This window comes from Piliocolobus tephrosceles, chromosome 2 (assembly GCF_002776525.5).
Source record: "Piliocolobus tephrosceles isolate RC106 chromosome 2, ASM277652v3, whole genome shotgun sequence".
NCBI lineage: Eukaryota > Metazoa > Chordata > Mammalia > Primates > Cercopithecidae > Piliocolobus > Piliocolobus tephrosceles.
Window position 1 is genome coordinate 130707791 of NC_045435.1, and position 21581 is coordinate 130729371.

General features: G+C 40.7%; 1 protein-coding gene across 1 annotated transcript in view; it reads right to left on the minus strand.

The window, feature by feature from the left end:
• The window catches only part of IGSF10 (immunoglobulin superfamily member 10), a 23100-nt gene extending 6674 nt beyond the window's left edge, over positions 1–16426 (minus strand). The window contains exons 1-5 of the mRNA XM_023232114.2: positions 16233–16426; positions 14728–14857; positions 11062–11452; positions 2568–6902; positions 634–1534 (exon numbers count right to left, since the gene is read on the minus strand). Coding sequence (XP_023087882.2) covers positions 634–1534; positions 2568–6902; positions 11062–11452; positions 14728–14857; positions 16233–16426 — 5951 coding nt within the window. The remainder of the gene's footprint in view (positions 1–633; positions 1535–2567; positions 6903–11061; positions 11453–14727; positions 14858–16232) is intronic.
• Between the last annotated feature and the right edge of the window lie 5155 nt (positions 16427–21581).

Below are 21581 nucleotides of genomic sequence, written 5' to 3' on the forward strand. Positions count from 1 at the left end.
TTATTATTATTATTATTATTATTATTATTATTATTATTATTATTATTTGAGACAGAGTCTCACCCTGGTGCCCAGGCTGGAGTGCAGTATGCAATCTCGGTTCACTGCAACCTCCACCTCCCACGTTCAAGCAATTCTCCCTCCTCAACCTCCCAAGCAGCTGGGATTACAGGCACCTGCCACCATGCCCAGCTAATTTTGTTTTGTTTTTTTGTACTTTTAGTATAGATAGGGTTTCACCATGTTGGCCAAGCTGGTCCTGAACTCCTGATGTCAGGTGATCCACCTGTCTCAGCCTCCCAAAGTGCTAGGATTACAGGCGTGAGCCACCATGCCTGGCCTACAGTTACTATTTTAAAACTGTACCTAGTATGGAGATAAATGAGATTTTTTTATTCTGCCTAAAATATAAAAACCCCAAGAAGTTGATGCTTTGAGTTAAGCACGTGAAAAGAATGGTTTTCATATTCAAATGATCTCAAAAGATTAGGTTTTTTCGAGAGTTTCCTTTATGTCCCAAAGTCTATGTGCACTCTGAAACTGCTGCTAGCCTCACTGTCACCTTTTCCATTTCAGAAGCTGTACAGCTAAATAGATAAAGCAGATAATTCCAACCCAAAGGTATAGACTTACCTATGCTGCTGGTCGACCACAGCCTTGGATGGTAACCTCCACATTATTTGGGGTTTGGGTTCCCCAGTAGCTGAGCAGTTCAGTAGTAATTTGTCCCCAAAATTCACTTCAGTCCTTTTCTGAGATGCAACTTCTATCCTGGGGCTGGTCACTCGCTCTTCCATTGTAAGCATTACTACTCTTCGCTCCGAACCAGTGGTACTGGTAGCGATGCATTCATAAGTGCCCCTGTCTGAAGAGGCTAGGTTTCTTATATACAAAGTCCCATTTGAAAATAAGAACAACTTGGAATTGGTAAACTGTAATGGTTTAACTTCAGTGCCATCAGAGAGGACCCAGTAAACGCTGGGCTCAGGAGTTCCTTTTGCAGTACAAGGCAGTTTTAAACTTTCACCCCAAGTGCCTACAATGACTTGCCTCTTTTGCTCTAGAATAACAGGTGGTGCTGCAATGACTTGTATTTTAACCAGCAGTGAATCCTGGCCAGCTGGGTTGCTGGCCACACATTTGTAAAAGCCACGGTCATAAATACTGAGATTGTGGATGACCAGTGTTCCATCAACTGTCACCACGGCCTGCCTACTTCCCTGGGATGATTCTGAGACCACTGTTTGGTTTGCAAGAATCCAGGTAACTGTAGGGTTTGGCCTACCTTCTGCTCTGCACTTCAGTTCCACAGTGCTTCCAGAATGAACTGTGATCTCTTTGGTACGTCTCTCCAGGATCCTGGGAGGATAGGAAACCACAGACAAGGTGACACGTAGGTGGTCTGTGCCAAACAGATTGGATGCGGAACACAAGTACTGTCCACGGTCCTGAATTTCCACCCGCTGGATGGACAGGGTACCATTGGGGAGAACCTCCACCCTGCTATTCTGTTTCCTCTTAGATAAATCAAGTCCTGAGAAGCAAAAAGAAAATTATTGCTATAGGTCATCAAAGTTTAGATAGAAAACATAAAGCTATATTTTTGGGGGCTACTAAGAATACATTTAAATTAAAATGAAAGCCCAGCCCTGTGGCTCACTTGTATTATCCCAACACTTTGGGAGGTTGAGGTGGGAGGACCACTTGAGCCTAGGAGGTCAAGACTAGCCCTGGAAACATAATGTGACCCTGTCTCTATAAACATAAAAAATAAAATATTAGCTAGGTGTGGTGGTGTGCATTTGTCGTCCCAGCCACTCAGGTGGCTCAGATAGGAGGATCGCTTGAGCCCCTGGAGACACGATTGCACCACTGCACTCCATCCTGGGTGACAGACCAAAAAAATAAAAATAAAAATTAGGACATCTAGTCTTAAGATTGCTAAAATTATTCCTGGATTTTATTTTATTTTATTGAGATGGAGTTTCACCCTTGTCGCCCAGGCTGGAGTGCAATGGCGAGATCTTGGCTCACTGCAAACTCTGCCTCCCAGGTTCAAGCAATTCTCCTGTCTCAGCCTCTCGAGTAGCTGGGACTACAGGCACCCACCACCACACATGGCTACTTTTTGTATTTTTTTTTTAGTAGAGATGGGGTTTTACCATGTTGGCCAGGCTGATCCTGAACTCCTGACCTCAGGTAATCTACCTGCCTCGGCCTCCCCAAAGTGCTGGGATTACAGGCATGAGCCACCGTGCACAGCCTGGATTTTTTTATTCACGTAGTTTTAAAGTCAGATGGTTCAACACAATAACCATTCTCTCTTTTTCAAATCATATTACTTTGAATCAGCTTTTGAGGCATTCTAAAAAATGATCTTAATTAACATATTTTAAGCCCTCCTGATGAGTGAAAATATGCCAGTGTCAAATGAGGATATTTATAGTTTCTGTGTCTTAGAAAAATTTGAAACTGATATTGATTCTTTGGATGTATAATCCCAAAACATAACAATCTTCTTCTTGTTTTCTAACAAAAACTGAGTGTAAAGAAAAAGTTTCAAATACCTGATGGGACTCTGGTCCAACGAATGGTGGGCAGGGGATTTCCAACAGCTTCACAGGGAAGAAAGGCATCTGAGTTAGCTGGAATAGTAAAACTTGCAGCTTTACCTCCAACTATTCTGGGCTTTTCAAATATATTCCTAGACAAAGAGTCAAAGGGAAGGAGTTTGGAAGTTGTTGCTTCTTGAACTAGTTTCTTATCAAAGTCACTCTTCTGTCCATCCCAATCTGAAGCAAGAGTGGTGACCTCTGGCAGGCCTGTAGTGGTCAACATGCTTACTTCTGGCTTTTTGACTTTTTCAGCAATTTCTGAGTATAGTTTGTGCCAAAACTGTTTTTCTGCCCAGGGAGATGGAGTTAATTTAGAATTCTGTGATTTAACTGTTATTAGTGCTGGCATGGGAGTAGAATGTAACAGATTAGAGTAGATGAAGTGAGTGGTTCCAATTGTAAACTTGGCATTTGGGTGAGCCTTGGGAGATGTTGCACCCTCTGCTACTAATTGCTGTGATTTAGCATTGTGCCTTGAGGGTTCGTGCAGCTTGACCACTGCATTTGTCATAAGCCCGGAAATGGGAGTTTCCATGTTGTCAGTAACCGCTCTCTGAGTAAAGGGAGGGGAGATGGGAACTGGCATTAGAGTAGCACTGCTGCTCAGGAATGGTGGCATGGTTGAGTGTCTAATGATTGCTTTCCTAGTTGTGGTACTCTGGTGTGATTTGCTGGACAATGTTGTTTCAGAAGAAATTGTGCTCTTCAAAGTCTGAATACTCACTTGGGCTAGTTCTTCAATCACATCTGTTAGATTAAGAGTTCTTGAATGAAAACTGATTGTGCTTGAAATTCCAGTTGTGTTTTCTGGTGGGGAATGAGTGAATGCAGAAACACTGGGCTTGACTGAAATTTCAGCTGTGGTTAAAACAGGAGGCGTCATAGCAGTGGAAGTAGTGAAGCCAGAACTCTGGTCTGGAGAGATGTATGGGTCAGTCCTGTTCTTTTGAGGTTCCTGTTCTCTTGGTACTGTTGGTGCTCTGGATCTCTCTGTTTGGGTTTCATAAGTGATGACAGATGCAGGGAAGGTAGGAGTTGTTGCTGGTATTGCTGTTTGCGTTGATATGATGCTTATTGTATTTGAGTCTTTGCTTATATTAGGGAGCATAGAGTTAAGGGGTGGGAAGGGAAGCTCCTTCATTGTTGGAAGACTTCCAGAATTGTGTGTTTTGGTGGTAGTGTGGTGAGTTGTAGTCAAGGTATTGGATGGAATTTGCATCACACTTGCTGAAAGTGTGGTGAAATAGAAGGGGGAGACTTTGCCTCTGGGTAAAGCAGGAGATGTTTTAGGAAGTATCACAGCTGTGCTTTTTTGTAAACTAACTTTATGTTGATTCCTTAATCTGCCTTTTGGGTAATGGTTATTTACAAAGTTCTGATGCCAGGGAATTTTCCTTCTTGAAAACCTTGTAGTGGCTATAATAGTCATGGGTGGCTTGGTGATAGCATCTGAAAGTGACGATGTAGTCACTGAATCTCTTTTAGCTTCATTGGTGCTAGACACATGTGGGTAGCTGGCATTTACTTTGTGGGTTTTTTCCATGGGTATGGATGTTGGGGCATACATCATGACTGCACCAGTTGGAGTCACTTGGGAAATTTCAGTACTGAAATATTTTATTGTTGGTGTTGTTGTCTCACTATCTACATTGGGTTTGTTCTCAAGTAGTAATAGTGGATTCTGGACTAGAGTTGTAGACTCTTCTGTTGGGACTCTGGTAATGTCAGTTTTGGGGAAGGTGATGGGAGCAGCACTTGGAAAAGACAATGCTGCTGTAGCAGTGGTGAGCCTCTCCCCAGGAAGACAGGACAGGCATGTCACATTGAACACTGTGGCTGAGAATGCAGTAGTGCTTTTCTCAGAAGAACTGCTGGTTGTTGACCTGAAAATGCTGTATCTATGCCGTCGGAGAACTGGAGTTCTATATGGGCTGATAATCCGCCCCCTTCTGCCAATTTTCCTCCACCTCCCAAAGCGTCTGAACAGCGGGATGTTAACTGTACTATTTCTAGGGATCAGAAACTGAGAATGAGCAGCTCTGTGTGGATCTAAAGGGAACGTGGAGGTGCTAAGTATTTGAGTAGTATGAGAATAGAAGTGGTTGTGCCTGGGCTCACTGACTTCTCTTACAGATGTTTGATGACTATTTGTGGTATTTACTGACTCTAATAATACTTTGTTGGTGGTGCTATTAAGCATTTTGACATTGATATCTTTGATCATAGTCCTTGCTGTTATTGGGGGTGCTCTTTGGAAATGCTTCCTTCCTCTTCCCATCTGGTCAGGGTCCTGAAATTCAGTTGCTCCAGGTAGTAGTGGAAAGACAGTGGATGAATGTTGATTGGGTGTGCCTTGCATTTGGCTTGACATGGTTGGGTTTATATTCTTTGACATGGCTATAGTTTTAATAGCAGTAGATAGTTTGAAATCTATGGGTTCTTCAGGTGGTAGTATTTGTGAACTCACAACAGGAGAGAATTCTGTGCCAGAAGTTATGTTTGTCATAGGACTATCAGATATTGTTCTGGAGTCAGCAGTCACTGTCCTTGCTAGAAGGTTCGAAGTTTTAGTGGCCAGGACCATAGATTCCTCATGTAGAGTAAGCATGCCTGAGGAATCATCTTCTTCACCAGGTATGTTTGGGAGTTGGGTGACCATTGGGGGTGGGCTTACTATGGTATTTTCTCGCTTCTCTGGCACAGCATTCTTTTTAGCTTTCTCCAACAGTGCTTCCCAGTGTTGTGGGTCAATTCTCCTAGCAGAGGGAGGGAAATGCCTCCTATTCTCCCTAAAACGTCTATGCGTTGAATCTCCACGTCGCTGGAGTATTAATTCCCGATAGTTTTGCCTCTTACTTGTGCTTAAGGCGTGTTTTCCAACCTCAGCCTCCATCGGAACAGATGTATGGAGTGGTGCACCTGGTGGCCCCTTAAGATGAGCAATAGGATTGGACTCATCAAATCCAGATCCCTCTATTTCTGCATCATGCTCCAAGGGCCTTTGTCCTTTCATCTTGACTGAAACGTGGAAAATCAAAAAATCAACCCCTGATGGGTTGGCTGCCACACAGCGATAATAACCTTGGTCTTCTGGGGTGGCATGTAATATTCTTAATGTTCCATTGTTAAGAACTTTCTTGTCTCTTGAAGACTGATAGAGCACAGTGTTTCCTGGAAGAACCCAGCTAATAGAGGCATCTGGGATACCAGTAGAATGGCATGGAAGATCAAGAGTTTCACCAGCAAAAACTATGTGAGGAATCCCATTTCCCTGATAGGCTTCAACAGAAGGTTCTACCACAGTTATCCTATAGGTGAGAATATCTGCATCATCATAATTGCTGCTTATACAGTGATATATGCCTGTGTCAAAACTATCAGCCATCTGGAGTTCCAATTTTCCACTTTTGTCTATTAGTATCCGTCCATCCTCACTGACATAAGGGGCTCTCACTTTACTTCCATCAGCTAGAAGCCACTCCAAGTGTGGGGTGGGGTCTCCTTGGCCTGGGCAGTTCAGGCCAATGGTTCCACCTACCAAGACAGTATGTTCCAGCTTAGTATTATTATCCCTTGAAATCATAGTCCATTTGTGTTTCACTGGCCTCATCTCTGCTCTTGGTAAAGTGATTTGAGCATCACTGGAGTACTGGATCTGTAATGTACTGAGTGTGGTGGTAGTTCTGTTCAGCTGCAAGGAAATTTGGTCTTGCATTAACCAAGAGGGATCTGCTCTGAGATCTGCCTCTATGTTGGTAAAAATGTCTTCAGGCTTAGGAGCCACCTGCTTATATTTGTAATAGAGCTGTGGTGTTTCACTAAGCAAGTGACTCCTTTCTAGTACCAGAGGAGAATCACTGTACAAAGCCAGAACTTGCCACATTGGCTGAATGTGACTGTAATCTAGGTTGCATACCAAAAATGTTGAAAATGAAGTATTTAGCACGATGTAGTCATTTTCTTCAGTGAATGCAATAGGTGATATCCTTGAGGGCTTTTGAATACTACAGACCATGTTAGCTTCATTTCCAGACTGGTCTGTCATATTCAAAGTGAGGGAGCCAAAGGGTGCCATGAAACCTTGGAGAGAGATGAAAGCAGAACCACTGTCTTCCAGAATAGTCAGGCTCTTTGATTTCAGGGATGAGTCAATGGTTGGCTTGGCACACTGGAAAGCTGCAGCTGAGACCATAGCTAAGGGCTTGCCTTTAGAAGTCCTAGGGTTCATGCAAAGTGGACATTGCTGAAGACTAGAAGGACTTCTATCTTTTTTGCATTTTATTACATCTGGAAAATAATCACAATCGAGTTATCAGTTGTGACCTCTTTATGAATTGACATAAACATTTTGAAGAAATAGCTTTTGCTAGAAGCTGAAACAATTTGGAAATTTTAGTGTTCAATAGAAAGTTTTCTGATTTTTTGCTTCTGAATTGATTTTTTAAAAAGCTATTGTCTGTATACCCTGCTACAACATAATATGCATAGACACAGGATTTGTCTGTCTTATTCACTGCTGTATTTCCCATGTTCAGCAAATGACTGATATATATTTGGTACTCAGTAAATATTAGTTGAATGAGTCATATTTTTTATCTAGGGAAACAAAATGATATGCTCATGTTTGTCAGTTTTTATTAATAACAGTTTAGTTCTATTTCTTCATTTTAACATTTTAAGATGACCACAGGACCTCATTGTTCTTTAAAAGAAAAGCTGTTTGTTAAAGGATCATTTATAATTCCTTGGATATCATTTAAAAACCCAAGTTTACTTCCATTATCCAAAAGAATATTGACTGAATTATAGGGTATCTTGACCTGGTCTAACTTAGTAGCAATAGGAATTAAGAGAAGCAGATGGACGCAGGAGGCAATGAAGCAGGTAGAACCAATCAATAGGAAGTGAGGATTGGCTGAATATGGACAGTAACTAAAAGTAAGGGTCAAGGAAGACTCTGTTTTATGACTTTGGAAACTGGATGGTTGATGGTCCCCTTGGATGAGGTAGATGCACTGGAGGAGGTTCAGGTTTAAGTGGGAGGGAAGAAAATTTTGCCAAGGTAGTGGGGAGGCCCATTAAATGTCTAACATTCTGGCAAAGTCAGAGGTTGCAAGTCTGACAGTACTAGAACCAGCATTATAAGGACCAGCATTTCTAAGTCATAGGTGCCTCATCTGTCAAATATTTGGATATCACATACCATTTAAAAGCTCTGCTGTGGTAGGCCTATTTAAAATGACTGGTCACTTGAATACTTGGTAAGAGGTATAGACTTTTCCCTTACACAAAATACAGCCTGAGACATCAATGCTCTTCCGTGTAGTAGCTCTTATATGATGCACTGGAGACAGCACTTAACAAAAGCATTGCACTTCTTAGAAGATCTAATTTGTCAGAGTGGCTAGATAGGGTCTGTGTGCACATGTTCTCTCAAAGGCTTAAGAAAGTCTAATTTGTCAGAGTGGCTAGATAGGGTCTGTGTGCACATGTTCTCTCAAAGGCTTAAGAAAGTCACTCTGACCAAAGACACCAAACTCTTCTGTGTGTACTACAGTGTGACAGGTAATATCACAGATGCCTGGCCAGTCAGCATTCTTCAGCAAATTTTATAGTCTAAACCTATGCAGAGGAGGAGGCTGGCAAGTTGGAAAACCTTTGAACAATCATAAGAGTTGCCGCCCAGCTGGGCGCAATAGCTCACGCCTCTAACCCTAGCACTTTGGGAGGCTGAGGCAGGCGGATCACCTGAGGTCGGGAGTTTGAGACTAGCCTGACCAACATGGAGAAACCCCATCCTACTAAAAATACAAAATTAGCCAGGCATGGTGGCACATGTCTGTAATCCCAGCTACTCAGGAGGCTGAGGCAGGAGAATCGCTTAACCTGGGAGGCAGAGGTTGCGGTGAGCCAAGATCGTGCCATTGCACTCCAGCCTGGGCAACAAGAGCAAAACTCTGTCTCAAAAAAAAAGAGTTGCCTCCCAATCACCCACTTGCCAATAAGCTGTATTCCTTTACCTACTTATCAGTACCCTGGGCTAAGACAACATGGCAGACTTCTGGCTTAATGAAACCTCATCATGGAATATGCTCACACCATGCTTATTATTGCTTACACTGAGCCAGAGTTAGCAGGCCTTGGACATCACGTATTTTGCCTCAAATGCAAACCTGACCACGTCACCTCCATTCCCTCCATCACACTCGGTTCCAGCCCCATGGAAATCCTTTCCATTCCTCAACCCTGCCATGCCCAACTGGCTCTGGCATACGCTGTTCCTTCCATGTCCTATACACTTGATGTCTTTCATCATGACCCAAGTCCTTACCAGTCATCCTTCAGAACCCAGTCTGAACAGCAGTTCTTCTGGGTGAGCTCCCTGTTTTATAGTCTCCTGGTACCTTTCACTTCTCCTAGCCTACTTTTTCATTATTCACTGTTAGAATGACTTGTTTACTTATCTGTCTTCCTATGAAACTATAAACTTCATTCTTGTTCATCTGTATGTCCCCAGCCCTAGCCAATGGATGCTCAGGAAAGATCAGCAGAAGGAAGAAAAGCAGACAGGCAGGCCAGAAAAAGTGCCTAATTCTATGACCATGTTTTTTTGTTTGTTTTTTCACATTTCAACTTATAAATTGAGATGTGCCTTACAACTGAAGATGTTTTACAGTAACAGCTGACAAATTGGCAATCAGTGTAGCTATCACAGCTTTACACCTATAAAGATTGTCATAGATATTTATATTGCTTTCCATTGTATTACATGTATTGGTGCTATGACATATATTAAATTTGCCTTTAAAATGTTTTAATTAACACTATGATTTAGCATTAAAACAGGTTGTCAAGTATGTAGAAAAGAACGGAAACAGAGCAGCAAGACATAAATTTCATATCCATGAAACAAATGCTCATTAGAGAAATAGCCACAGATTCATTTTATAGAAATGTTGCATCAACAGCTTTGCGGAATCAAAGAATAGAAAATACCCACACGTAGATAAAGGAGTGTTACATTTAACTACTGAGATCAGTGCAAAAGAATTGCCGACCACATGCCAAGTGAGGCAACTGAAGGCATGAACAACTGTTGAATCTCTTGGAATCGATGAAAAATTTTCAAAGCATAAGAGGTTGATATGACTGACCCATGGGTCTTGTAAAAGTTATCATTAAGTCATCTCAGTCAAAAGGAGAACACTTGCTTATTAAGACTGAAAGATGTTAACCCCTGGGGGTTTCATTATTTTACATATATAGAGTTATGAATTAATTAACAACGGGGACACATTCTGAAAAATGCATCATTAGGCAATTTTGTTGTGCAAACATTATGGAGTGTGTACTTACACAAACATAGATAGTATAGCCTACTATACACCTAGGCAATATGGTAAAGCCCACTGCTCCTAGACTCCAGACTCATACAGCATATTACTCTACTGATACTGTCAGCAATTGTAATACAATTTTAATTATTTATGTATCTGAACTTAGAAAAGGTAACATGTTGCACTACCTCTTTATGATGGCTATAATGTTACTAGGCAATAGTTTTATTTCACCTCCATTATAAGTCTTATGGGAGGATCATCATACATGCCATCTGTTGTGGACTGTCAGTATGCAGTGTGTGATTACATGTGTGTGCATATGTATATGTACATATGACGTATGTATGAATGTATATATGTGTTTTTATACATATATGTAAGTTTGGGACATATTAAGACCACAGGTAAAGATAAATTAGAGACTGGAAAAGCAAAAGACTTCTAATAGTAGTAATTATAACCAAATGTTATCCATTCAAGAATGGAAGTATAGGCAAACAACCCAAGTGGTGAAATGGTTATTCTGATGCAGATGGGGTGGGTGGAGAAGCAAAAAGACTTCTCAGAAGGGCGGAGCAGTGTGCTGGCTGGCTGAGAACCATCAAGCCGAAAAGGAAAGGAAGGGCTCCAGGCAGGGGCAGCAGCAGCTGTGAGGGGGTAAAACAGCTTGTAGTGTGGCAGAAAGTTGTTCAGAGTTGTTAAGAGCAAAAAGTGCCTTTGTGCCTGGGATAGGCGGGGCTGAGGGTTGGAGAGGAGGGAAAGGAGGTTGAGGATAGGCCAACACCACACTAGGAAGACCTGGCTTGTAGCCTAAGGAGCATGAGATTTATTCTCTAAGCCAGGGATCAGCAACATTTTTATAAAGAGCCAGAGAGCAAGGACTTTTGGGCTTTGTGAAATAGTTCTCTGACACTACTTGACTGCCACAGTAGCCAAAATACAGCCACAGATGATGTGTAAATAATTCATTATTCTTGAATTATTTCTGAGATATTATTTTCTCTCCTAAATTACCCTGGCCTCTCCACTTCCTAATATAACACCTCCAAGCAGATTTCCTCCATTTAATTGGGACAAAAAAATAAACAAATAAACAGTATAGATACCTGGCTTCTCCTGTATCCAGTCAGACAACCACTTTATATGGCAATCACAGGTCCATGGGTTCCCATGCAGGTAAAGGCTTTCTAGGGTAGGCATATAGGAGACCATCTCTTGAGGGAGGGAGGTCAGGAAGTTATCAGACAAGTATAGGTACTTAATGAAAGAGATTTTAAATATCTGCAGGTAGCTCAAAGAGACAAACGTATCTGGATGGAGCTTAGTGAGCTGATTTCCTTCCAAGTGCACCAGGCGGAGAAAGTTGAGCCCATAAAAAACCTCTGGGTTTATGAACTCGATATTGTTGTGGTCCATGTGCAATCGCGTCAAGCTCCTGAGGCCATAAAAAGTATCTTTCTGAAGTTTTCGGACTTTGTTATAGCTCATTTTTAAGACCTATGAATTGAAAAAAAAAGAACATATTTATGTTGTCAAAGGAATTTTCACATGAGGGAAAAGTCCTATCAATAACAAAACTTATGTTGAAATTAATTCAATGCAATTTGTATACCTTCTTAGGATCCCAATTCAAATTAGTTGCAAATTAAATATGACAATATCAGAGAAATTAGAACTCTCATGAACATTTGCCTATTGATATTAAGGAATTATATATACACACATATAATTATTTATACATATATATATATATATATATATATATATATATTTGGAAAAATTTATTCTTTTTTTTTTTTTTTTTGAGACAGAGTCTTGCTCTGTCACCCAGGCTAGAGTGCAGTGGTGTGATCACTGCTCACTGCAACCTCCGCCTCCCGGGTTCAAGCAATTCTCCTGCCTCAGCCTCCTGAGTAGATGGGATTACAGGTACCCACCACCACTCCTGGCTACTTTTTATAGTTTAGTAGAGATGGGGTTTCACCATGTTGGCCAGGCTGGTCTCAAACTCCCAATCTCAGGTGATCCGCCCACCTTGGCCTCCCAAAGTGCTGGGATTACAGGTATGAGCCATCATGCCCAGTCATGAATGATTGTTAAAATTTAAGATATATAAATGATATTGTGGTTATTTTAAAAAGATTTCTTAGTTTTGAGATATATATTGAAGTACTTACAGATGAATATTATGAAAATTTGGATTTGTTTCAAAATAATTGAATGGAGTGGGGAGTAGTGGGTAGGGGTGCAGGTAAGACATCTGCTACGAGTCCGTAAGTATTGCAGGTGGGTACTGGTCCGTTAGGGTTCATTATATTATTCTCTCTACTTTTTTCCATGGTTGAAAATTTTATAACTTTTTTTTAATCTTAGTATTTCAAATAAATTTAAGATTTCCTAAACATAAATTTTTCATAAGACAGACTATTGATTTTAATTTATTGAGCTATATTCACATGCCATAAAATCGACCTTTTAAAGTGTACAGCTTGCTGGGCATGGTGGCTCCCACCACATGGAGGCTGAGGTGGGCAGATCACTTGAGGCCAGAGCTCGAGAGCAGCCTAGCCAACATGGTGAAACCCCGTCTCTACTAAGAACACATATACACACAGAAAATTAGCTGGGCATGGTGGCACACACATGTACTCCCAGCTACTCAGGAGGCTGAGGCGTGAGAATCATTTGCACTTGGAAGGCGGAGGTTGTAGTGAGCTGAGATTGCACCACTGCACTCTAGCCTGGGTGACAGAGCAAGATTCTGTCTCAAAAAATAATTTTAAAAATTGTACAGTTTATTAGTTTTTAGTGTATTCATAAAGTTGTGCAAACATATCCACGGTCAGAAACTTCTAAATAAAGTTTTTTGAGATGGAGTTTCACTCTTGTTGCTCAGGCTGGAGTGCAATGGAGCGATCTCAGCTCACTACAACCTCCGTCTCCCAGGTTCAAGCGATTCTCCTGCCTCAGCCTCTCGAGTAGTTGGGATTACAGGCATGTGCCACCACGCCTGGCTAATTTTTTGTATTATTTAGTAGAGACGGGGTTTCTCCATGTTGGTCAGGCTGGTCTTGAACTCTCAGCCTCAGGTGATCCATCCCCCCTTGGCCTCCCAAAGTGCTGGGATTACAGGGGTGAGCCACTGCTCCTAGCCTAAAGTTTCTAATAAACTTTGTTTTGTACCACAAAATAAAAACTGATACCCACTAGCAGTCATTTTTCCCATCCTTTCAGCCCTTCACAACCACTAATTTGCTTTGTTTCCATGGATTTGCCTATTCTAAACATTTTATATAATTGGAATCATACACTCTGTGGCATTGTATCTGGGTTCTTTCACTTAGCAAAATGTTTTCAAGACCCATCCCTCTCATAGCATGTATCAGCTCTTCATTCCTTTCTTTGCTGAAGAGTATTCTACTGTATACATGCACAACACTTTATCTATCATTGGTTGATGGACATTAAGAGGTGTCTTCTACTTTTTGGTTATGAGTAATATGACTAATTTTGAGTTGCAATTAAAATAATTTTGAATATTTCAATAGTGCTCAGGTAATTTCCAATTCTCTTTCCAATTACAAGTTGAACATACTCTTTCTCCCATAAAGAAAAAAGAAATGCTAGGAAACACAATTTCTCATCATATTTTCCTGACTTGGCCTGAACTGTCATATCTGTCGAAAATGCTTTTCTAGAATGCCAAGACCCCTAATAAGAAAAGGAAAAATACGTTGGTAACATAGAAGAGCTTTGCCCCAAATGTAACCTGGGAGTTCAGTCTCCAACTCAATGTTCCTCAATATCCACTGAAAATTTGGTCGAGAGAATAAATATATATAGAGAGAATTCTATAAAGGACATGCAATTCATCTATTCCTCCGAAGACATACATTCCAAATACAGCCTGATTAACTAAATCAGCAGAATCACATGGCTACATTATACTCTATGGCTCTCCACCATGGTTATCACCTCCTTTACATAGCTCTGGTATATGTTAAAAGGCTCTATGAACACAGGTACTTTACCTTTTACAAGGATATTATTGACTTTATTTTATGACACTGTATTTTATAAGGAGTTTTGTGAGACATTTCTTTCTGACTTAAAATCATACATGGCTGTGCTTTTCCTGAACAGTTTTAATTTTAATAGATGTCATGTGTTGTTAGCGTCTCAAAAGCTTCAAGTCCTACTTATAGCAGACATAAAGGTCTCTATGTATGTATTTCCTCACGTTCCCTTTATTCTTATCTCCAGGCTTATTTTAGCTTTATACTTTCTCACTTACTTTTGTGATCATTCTTGCATGATTTTATGCATTCTTGGGAGTCCTTGTAACTTTAAGAAGTTGTTTGAACAAGGGAGAACATGAATAAGTAAATAAAATGAAACTGAAAACAGCACATTTATTTATATAAAGCTAATAATCTGTCTAAGATAGTCATTATTTTTAGGAACCACATTCAATTCCCAGATAAACATGACTAGAAGTATCCTTTTAGGATTAAATTTTGAAGGTTATCATCTCTGAGTACTGACATTTTTTTTCTTGAGGTACTAGAAAACTTGCCTCAGAATTTTCTTATTATTCTAATTTCCACACACAGTTGCACAATTAAAAATCAGTTAACATTCTCCATTGATGTCTGCTTCTAATTTACAGAATGTTGATTTTTGTATTGTGTAGAGATAGGCAGCCTTGGAAGGTCTATCTCACAGGTCCCACCTTACCTCTTTAACCTGCCCCCTCTCTCCATGGGTCTCACCTGCAAGGCCTGCAAATCTGAGAAGGTCTTGTCAGGGATTGTGTGAATGCCATTGCTGTGAAGCATGAGCAACTCCAATTTGGTCAGGCCAGAAAAATCTGTTTCCATCAATCTAACCAAGCTGTTGTATCTGAAATAAAAAATGACATTCTAGGCATAAGCTAAGTCTGTAAACTAAAGTTCAAATGTCATAACCAAAATAAACACAAAAAAACCCAATACCTCTCTTAATAACTGTGCTCTATTGAGACAATTGAATGCTTGAAATACTGAAATTCACCAGATGCCACAGAAGATCGACTGTCTACCCAGTTCTTGCCATTTCAGTTACAATCGCCCACTTCACATTCTAGGAACTTATCACATTTCTTCCCATTTTCCAACTGTTATATATATGCTGTTCCCTCGGGTTGGAACACCCTTGACCTCACCCTTTTCCATTTGTGAACACTTAATATCCAGCCCATTCTTTCATGACACTATCCCCTCACTCTCCCAGGTGGAATTTGTCAGCAGTGGTTAAGAAGCCTGGGCTCTGGAGCCCAGGCTTGGGCTTCTGGTTTGGGTACTATTTATGAGCTCAGGCTCAACTGAGTAGCTGTGCAACCCTGGGTAAAAATCAGCAGCCTTTCTGTGCCTCAGTTTCCTCATCTATAAAATGTAAATAATAGAACCCACTCCAAAGGGGTTGTGAAGATTAAATGGATGCAGTGCTTAACCCAATGCCAGCACCTACTGAGCACAAACAATGTTACCTCTTAATAATAGTGACTGTCTCTAAGACACTTTGTATGCTCTGTTACAGTTTTTATTAACTGTACCAACCATATATTTATCTTCTCTTTTTAACGATCAACACACCTCCTAGAAGTGAATAATATATCTTACCACTGTATCCCCAGTGCATAGTACATGCTCACTAATGTCAAATAAATGATGTTAAGTCCAACATGTGTTTTCAGACACACACATTTTTTCATGAACATTTAAAATACTGTCATATTTTTGCAAATTTAATTAGGCATCCATTTTAAATAAGTGTGTATGGAAACAAACCAAAGGGCCTTTAAAGAGGAGATATATATATAAATAAATCTAAAGGGCTTTAAAAGAAGAGATATATATATATATATATATGTCTACTATATAGGCAGACACTTCCAGTTACCCTGCCATCTCTTATGATATATCATAACCCCAATAGTTAACAGAAACTATACCATTTTCCAGCAAAAATGTAGCCAGAATGAAGCTTTTTACCATCATGAGTCTCCCAGCCTACCAAGAGGGACTTCAAATTCTAGAAGAACTTTCTCCTAAGAAAAGTTTACCAGGAAAAGTTTTCTTATTGCCCCCAACAAACAAAATTCTCATGAGTTCATTTCAGAAAAGAAATATTGTTAAAACAATTGTGATTCATCTCCCAAAGTCATAGATATTTGAGGGACAAGTCACCTCTGTGATTGATCCCTCTTTGAGAAGAGGAAACCCAGGGCCTCACACACCCTAAATTGATGCGTTCCACATTGGGCGGGATGCTGTCTGGGATGGAGGTCAGGTACCGAAATGTGCAGTGTACCTCCGTAGGCATATAACAGGCACAGCGGCGAGGACAGGCCCTGACCCCAGGGGTGGCGATCAGGCAGATCACAGCAAAGGAGACCAGCAAGCAGGTGATTCCTCTGCCTTTTACCTTCATCCTGAAAAGACATCACACCTCAGAGTTATAAAGAGTGGTGGAGCAAAGTCCCAGGACCACCACACAGTCACTCTGGGAATCTGGGAGACCTTCCTTAAGGGTCATAAGCGGCGATTCCATTCCTACCCTTTGTGGTCAAATGCACTCTTTACAAAACCATAGCATATGCTGCTGGCCTCACACTGCGCTTTATATTCAAGTGGGATATTTACTGTTGTGAAAATTTCTTCATGGATTCTCACTTCTTAATGAAAACCAGCAATCCCTATTACTCAGGCATTCATTAAAAGGGAAACTGGAAACCATAAGAAAGATATTATAACAACTAAAATATATAGAATTTAGTTTCCTTTATATACATTAATTCTTTTAGAGAATAACTTTCAAGAGATGATTATAACAGTAGTACCTGTGCATAAAACATTTGGAAACTGTAATTAAGCAGTAAAAAGGAAAAACAATTACTCAGTCTCACCACTTATATAATCCTTAACATTTTGTTGTATTCCTTTCCAGCCTTTTTTGTCTATTGTGTGTATATGTATAGGTGTACATACATTTACATGTATATGTGTACATGTGATCAAACTTAATTTTGTAACACATTTTATCATTTCATATATAATATGTCTTTTCATTTTATTAAACCTTCAGAAACTTTTTTTTTTTTTTTTTGAGACGGAGTCTTGCTCTGTTGCCCGGGCTGGAGTGCAGTGGCCGGATCTCAGCTCACTGCAAGCTCCGCCTCCCGGGTTTACGCCATTCTCCTGCCTCAGCCTGCCGAGTAGCTGGGACTACAGGCGCCCGCCACCTCGCCCGGCTAGCTTTTTGTATTTTTTTGGTAGAGACGGGGTTTCACCGTGTTAACCAGGATGGTCTCGATCTCCTGACCTCGTGATCCGCCCGTCTCGGCCTCCCAAAGTGCTGGGATTACAGGCTTGAGCCACTGTGCCCGGCCCAGAAACATTTTTTAAAGGCTGTAATAATCCACTGGAAGGGAGAATAAATCTCTTTCTAACCGTTTTTCAAGTCCCTGCCAAAAAAAAACAAAAAAAAAAAAAAAAACATGAAACCCTAAAAAGCACATTGAACACTTCACTGCCAAGTAATGACCACAAGCCACAGCGACTGACCAGCCGAGAGGGCTTGAGCCATGCTGAGCCCATGCAGGGGTGATGCTGTCTGCTTTTGCTCAGCTTAGGACATCTCCCTGTCTCTTTCCTTGGTCCCCCTCCAGCTCACAGCTGCCACAGGAGGTGGGGAGCATATCCAGGGAAGAAATATGCTCAGCTTGTCAGAAAAAAAGAAAATGGTATCTGTTACCCCTATGTGGGGCAAGCCCAGGAATTCAAACCTAATTCTCTCCTGAAATGCAGGATTGAAATAAACTCTTCATTGTGCTTTTCTAAGCAAAGTGACCTTCATAATTTGTAATAAATCCCACCGTTCCGTGGAATAGCATGATTTTGGATTCTACCAACAACCACCCTTTAGCTACAAACTACACTGAGAAATAAAACTGGGGCTGAACTGCTTGGATTTTCATACAGATAAAAAGATGATGGATGTATTATTATAATTTAGTCTAAATTAAAATTTAAGATATGATTAATCATATGACCACTTTTGCCATCCGGTTACAAACATTTTCAATAAGCTTTGTATGACTAGAGACAGCATTTGCACCTTATCATTACATGAACAAAGGAAGGAACAGCAGGATGAAGGTAATTCTCTCGTTCAGCTTAAATAAAAGTTCTGGGTATGCTTACAGTCAAATTATTTAAGAGAGGCTCAAAAGCATAAAACAACATATGAATAAGGGCTTCTCACAAACTTAAGCCTGAAAATGTACATAATGAAATAGGAATTGGCAATACCTGAGCTCTTCTTTCAGGTCCTGAATCCTCCTGTGACATAGGCAGAGACAGAAAATCTTCCCAGGAAATGGAAAATTGTGTCCAAACCTGAGGGAGGAAAAGTTCCCTGCTCCAAAGTGAGCAAAAAGGCTTAGTCTTTTTGGCTTACAGCTCAGGAGTAATGCTCTTCAGGCAGACCTGGAGGCGCTTCCACAGCTTCAAAGTTCTATAACCCATAACCACATTAATCCAGGAGCGTTCTTTTATTATGATGCTTGTTGTTGCAGAAACAAAAGGCTAAGTGGAGGTTTTTAAATTTCCTTTCTCCTCCCTCAATAGTGTACTTTAGTACTCCTTAAAGTTGTCACTTGAATATTGACTATTACTAATCACTCCATTTTGCTCAAAAGTCCCAAGAGCTTCTCCTCAAATTGTCTTTTTTGGGCAAATCTGTCACAGATGTCTCCATCTATTGATTGTCTTTCCTCAATGTGTGTTTTTTGTCTGGCACCAGTCACTGAAGAATTGTCGTGTGCTTTCATGCCTCCACCTTCTCTGGTCGCGTCTTCCCTCCCCCACCGTCAGACCTCCCCGCCTTTTTCGCCCCAGCGCCTGCTCCTGCAGCCACGGGACTCGCTCCATTCCCACGCTAAGCCCCAGCCAGCGTGGGGTTCCAGCCCCTTCCAGGGAAGGATTGGCCGAGCCGCTCACCTCTTTGCCCTGGTGCCCAGTGGGCTCGAGCTGCCCGGGCTAGGTCCCGGGCTCAGCTGCTGGGGTTGTGCAGGGCCGGTCCGGACCCCTGAGAGGGAAGGAAGGAAGGCGGGGCGAGGGCGGGGATGAGCCCCGACTTCTGTATCTGGGGACGCGACCGAGGCTCAGCAGCACACAGATGAGAAACGACCACAGGGCCCCTCTTTATGTCTACGAACGTGTGGGAAACTAATTTGCCTTGCCTTCACTCTTCCTCCTTGTTTTTAAATTCCCAGGGCTTTCTCCTAGCAAGTTGGCAGGTCCTGGCTGGGTGGCAGAGCAATTTCAGTGGCCGCCGGTTCATTTCCTCCTTGACCTCTTCCACCTGTTGACAGGTGGGCCTTTTGGTTTAAGGGTTTGCGCAAATCGCCGCAGGCTGTCCTTGGTCCTGTGGCTCCCAAAGTTCTATTTGAAAGCTAAGTTAGCGTTAATGACCACTGATACCTGCATTGTGAATGTTCTTTTTAAACCTCTTTAAAAAAAAAATAAGTAAGTAAATTATATTGTGTATATTTAAGGTATACAACATGTTATTGGCTATATATAGACAGGAAAATGGTTACTATAGTGAAACAACATATCCATCACCTCACATAGTTATCCCATTTTTGTTTTTATGACAAGAGCAGCTAAAATCTACTCTTTTAGCAGGATTCCCAAATACCATACAATTTTATTAACTATAGTCCTCTTGCACATTAGATCTATACACTGGTTCATCCTACATGTATGCTATTTTGTATTCTCTCATCCACATTTCTCCAACCCCTATAACCACTATTTTATTCTCTATCTCTGTATAGTTGACCTTTTAAAAAATGATTTCACATATAAGTGAGATCATGCAATATTTTTCTTTTGGTTTCTGGCTTATTTCACTTGGCATAATGTCCTCCAGGTTCATCCATGTTGTGACAAATGGCAATATTTCCCCCCCTTTTTTTTAACTCCCGAATAATGTTACATCATATATAGATGTCTCAGAGGAATTATTTTAAATCATTATCACAGAACCAGATTTAAATACTACTGTTTCTGCTTGGATTACATCTCCTCTACCAACTTGTCCACATGTAATATCTCCTGCAATTCTGGACGGGGTTCCCAATACTCATAAACACTGAGTTAACATAACTAAAATGACCTTGTTTCCTTCCATGTAGTTACATAGCATTTAAGCTTTTGATGACAATTTGCGATGAATGTTTTAGGGCAGTGGATCTCAGCATAAGGTCATGGGTCCTGCATCAGCATTACTTTGGACTTTGTTAAAAACAAAAATTTGCGGGATCCATCCCAGGCCCACTGATTAAGAAACTGTATGAAGGAGGCTTAGGAGTCCATGTGTTAACAAGCCTTCCATATGATGCTGATGCAGCTACAATGTGAGAATTGCTAGTTTAGTGAAATAACTTCTGATGTTTTACAAGTACCAACTCATTTCAACCTCACCATAGCACCAAAAAGCCTAAAAGGAAAAGTATTCATGTTATTCCCATTTTACAAGTAAGGTACATAAAGGGAAGTGATGCAACTCCAGGCCATGAGGCTTGTGAGTAGAAAAGCCATTAATTCAAACTCAGGCAGTCTGACCCTATGGTCTGAATGTTTAACTATAAAGCCATGGCTGCCTCACTTAGCTAAACATGGGTAATGCACCATATCCCATGCTGAGCATTCATGTGATTTATGGTTAGTAATAAGTCAGTTACCAAAGTAGAATTATAGAATCAGAGACTCAGAGTTAGAAGTAACCCTAAAAGCATGTATATGAACATGGTCTTTAGCTCTGCAGAGCTGACAAGATTCTTTTAAATTAAAAATTCACATGTGATGTCCAAACTTGGCTGCTAGCTTTGGAAATGTGGCATGTTTGTCAGGTTTTTGGCAGCCACAGTTTATCTTTCTCCCAAAGCTCCTTGGTGACCAACCTCATGGCTTTGTATTCTTTAGTCAACTTCTAACCCAGGTCTGGACTTCCAGACCTCAACTAGGATGAACCACAGAAAGATGACAGCAACATGTTAAACTTATTTTCCTAGGCTTCTTACCTGGGATCATTTTCTTGCTATCAGTTTCAAAGTGAACTCCTGACTGGAATGTTCGCTTCCCTTAAGAATTTTTACAAGATAAATCTCTACAATTGTTTTATGTCAGAGCTCTTCTTTGATGTATTTTCTACTTTTCATGTCATCTCCCAGAATTATTAGAAACCTGAGTCATTTTGGCACCAATTCTAGTTCAATTTGCTCCACTTAATAACAATTCTAATATTTGTAATTACTTTTATAGTTAGAGTATACATGTGTCAAAGCCTTTATATGTATTGCTTAATTCTCAGAAATGTTCTGATGAGGTAGGTGCTAAAATTATGCCAGATTTTCAGATGAGATTGCTGAGGATAAAAGATGCTAAACGATTCCGAGCCAAAATGCAATATTGAATTAATTTTAAAACTGTAAAACCAATGCTCTTAAGCCTTACATCTTCCTTCCTTCTTTCCTTCCTTCCTTCCTTCCTTCCTTCCTTCCTTCCTTCCTTCCTTC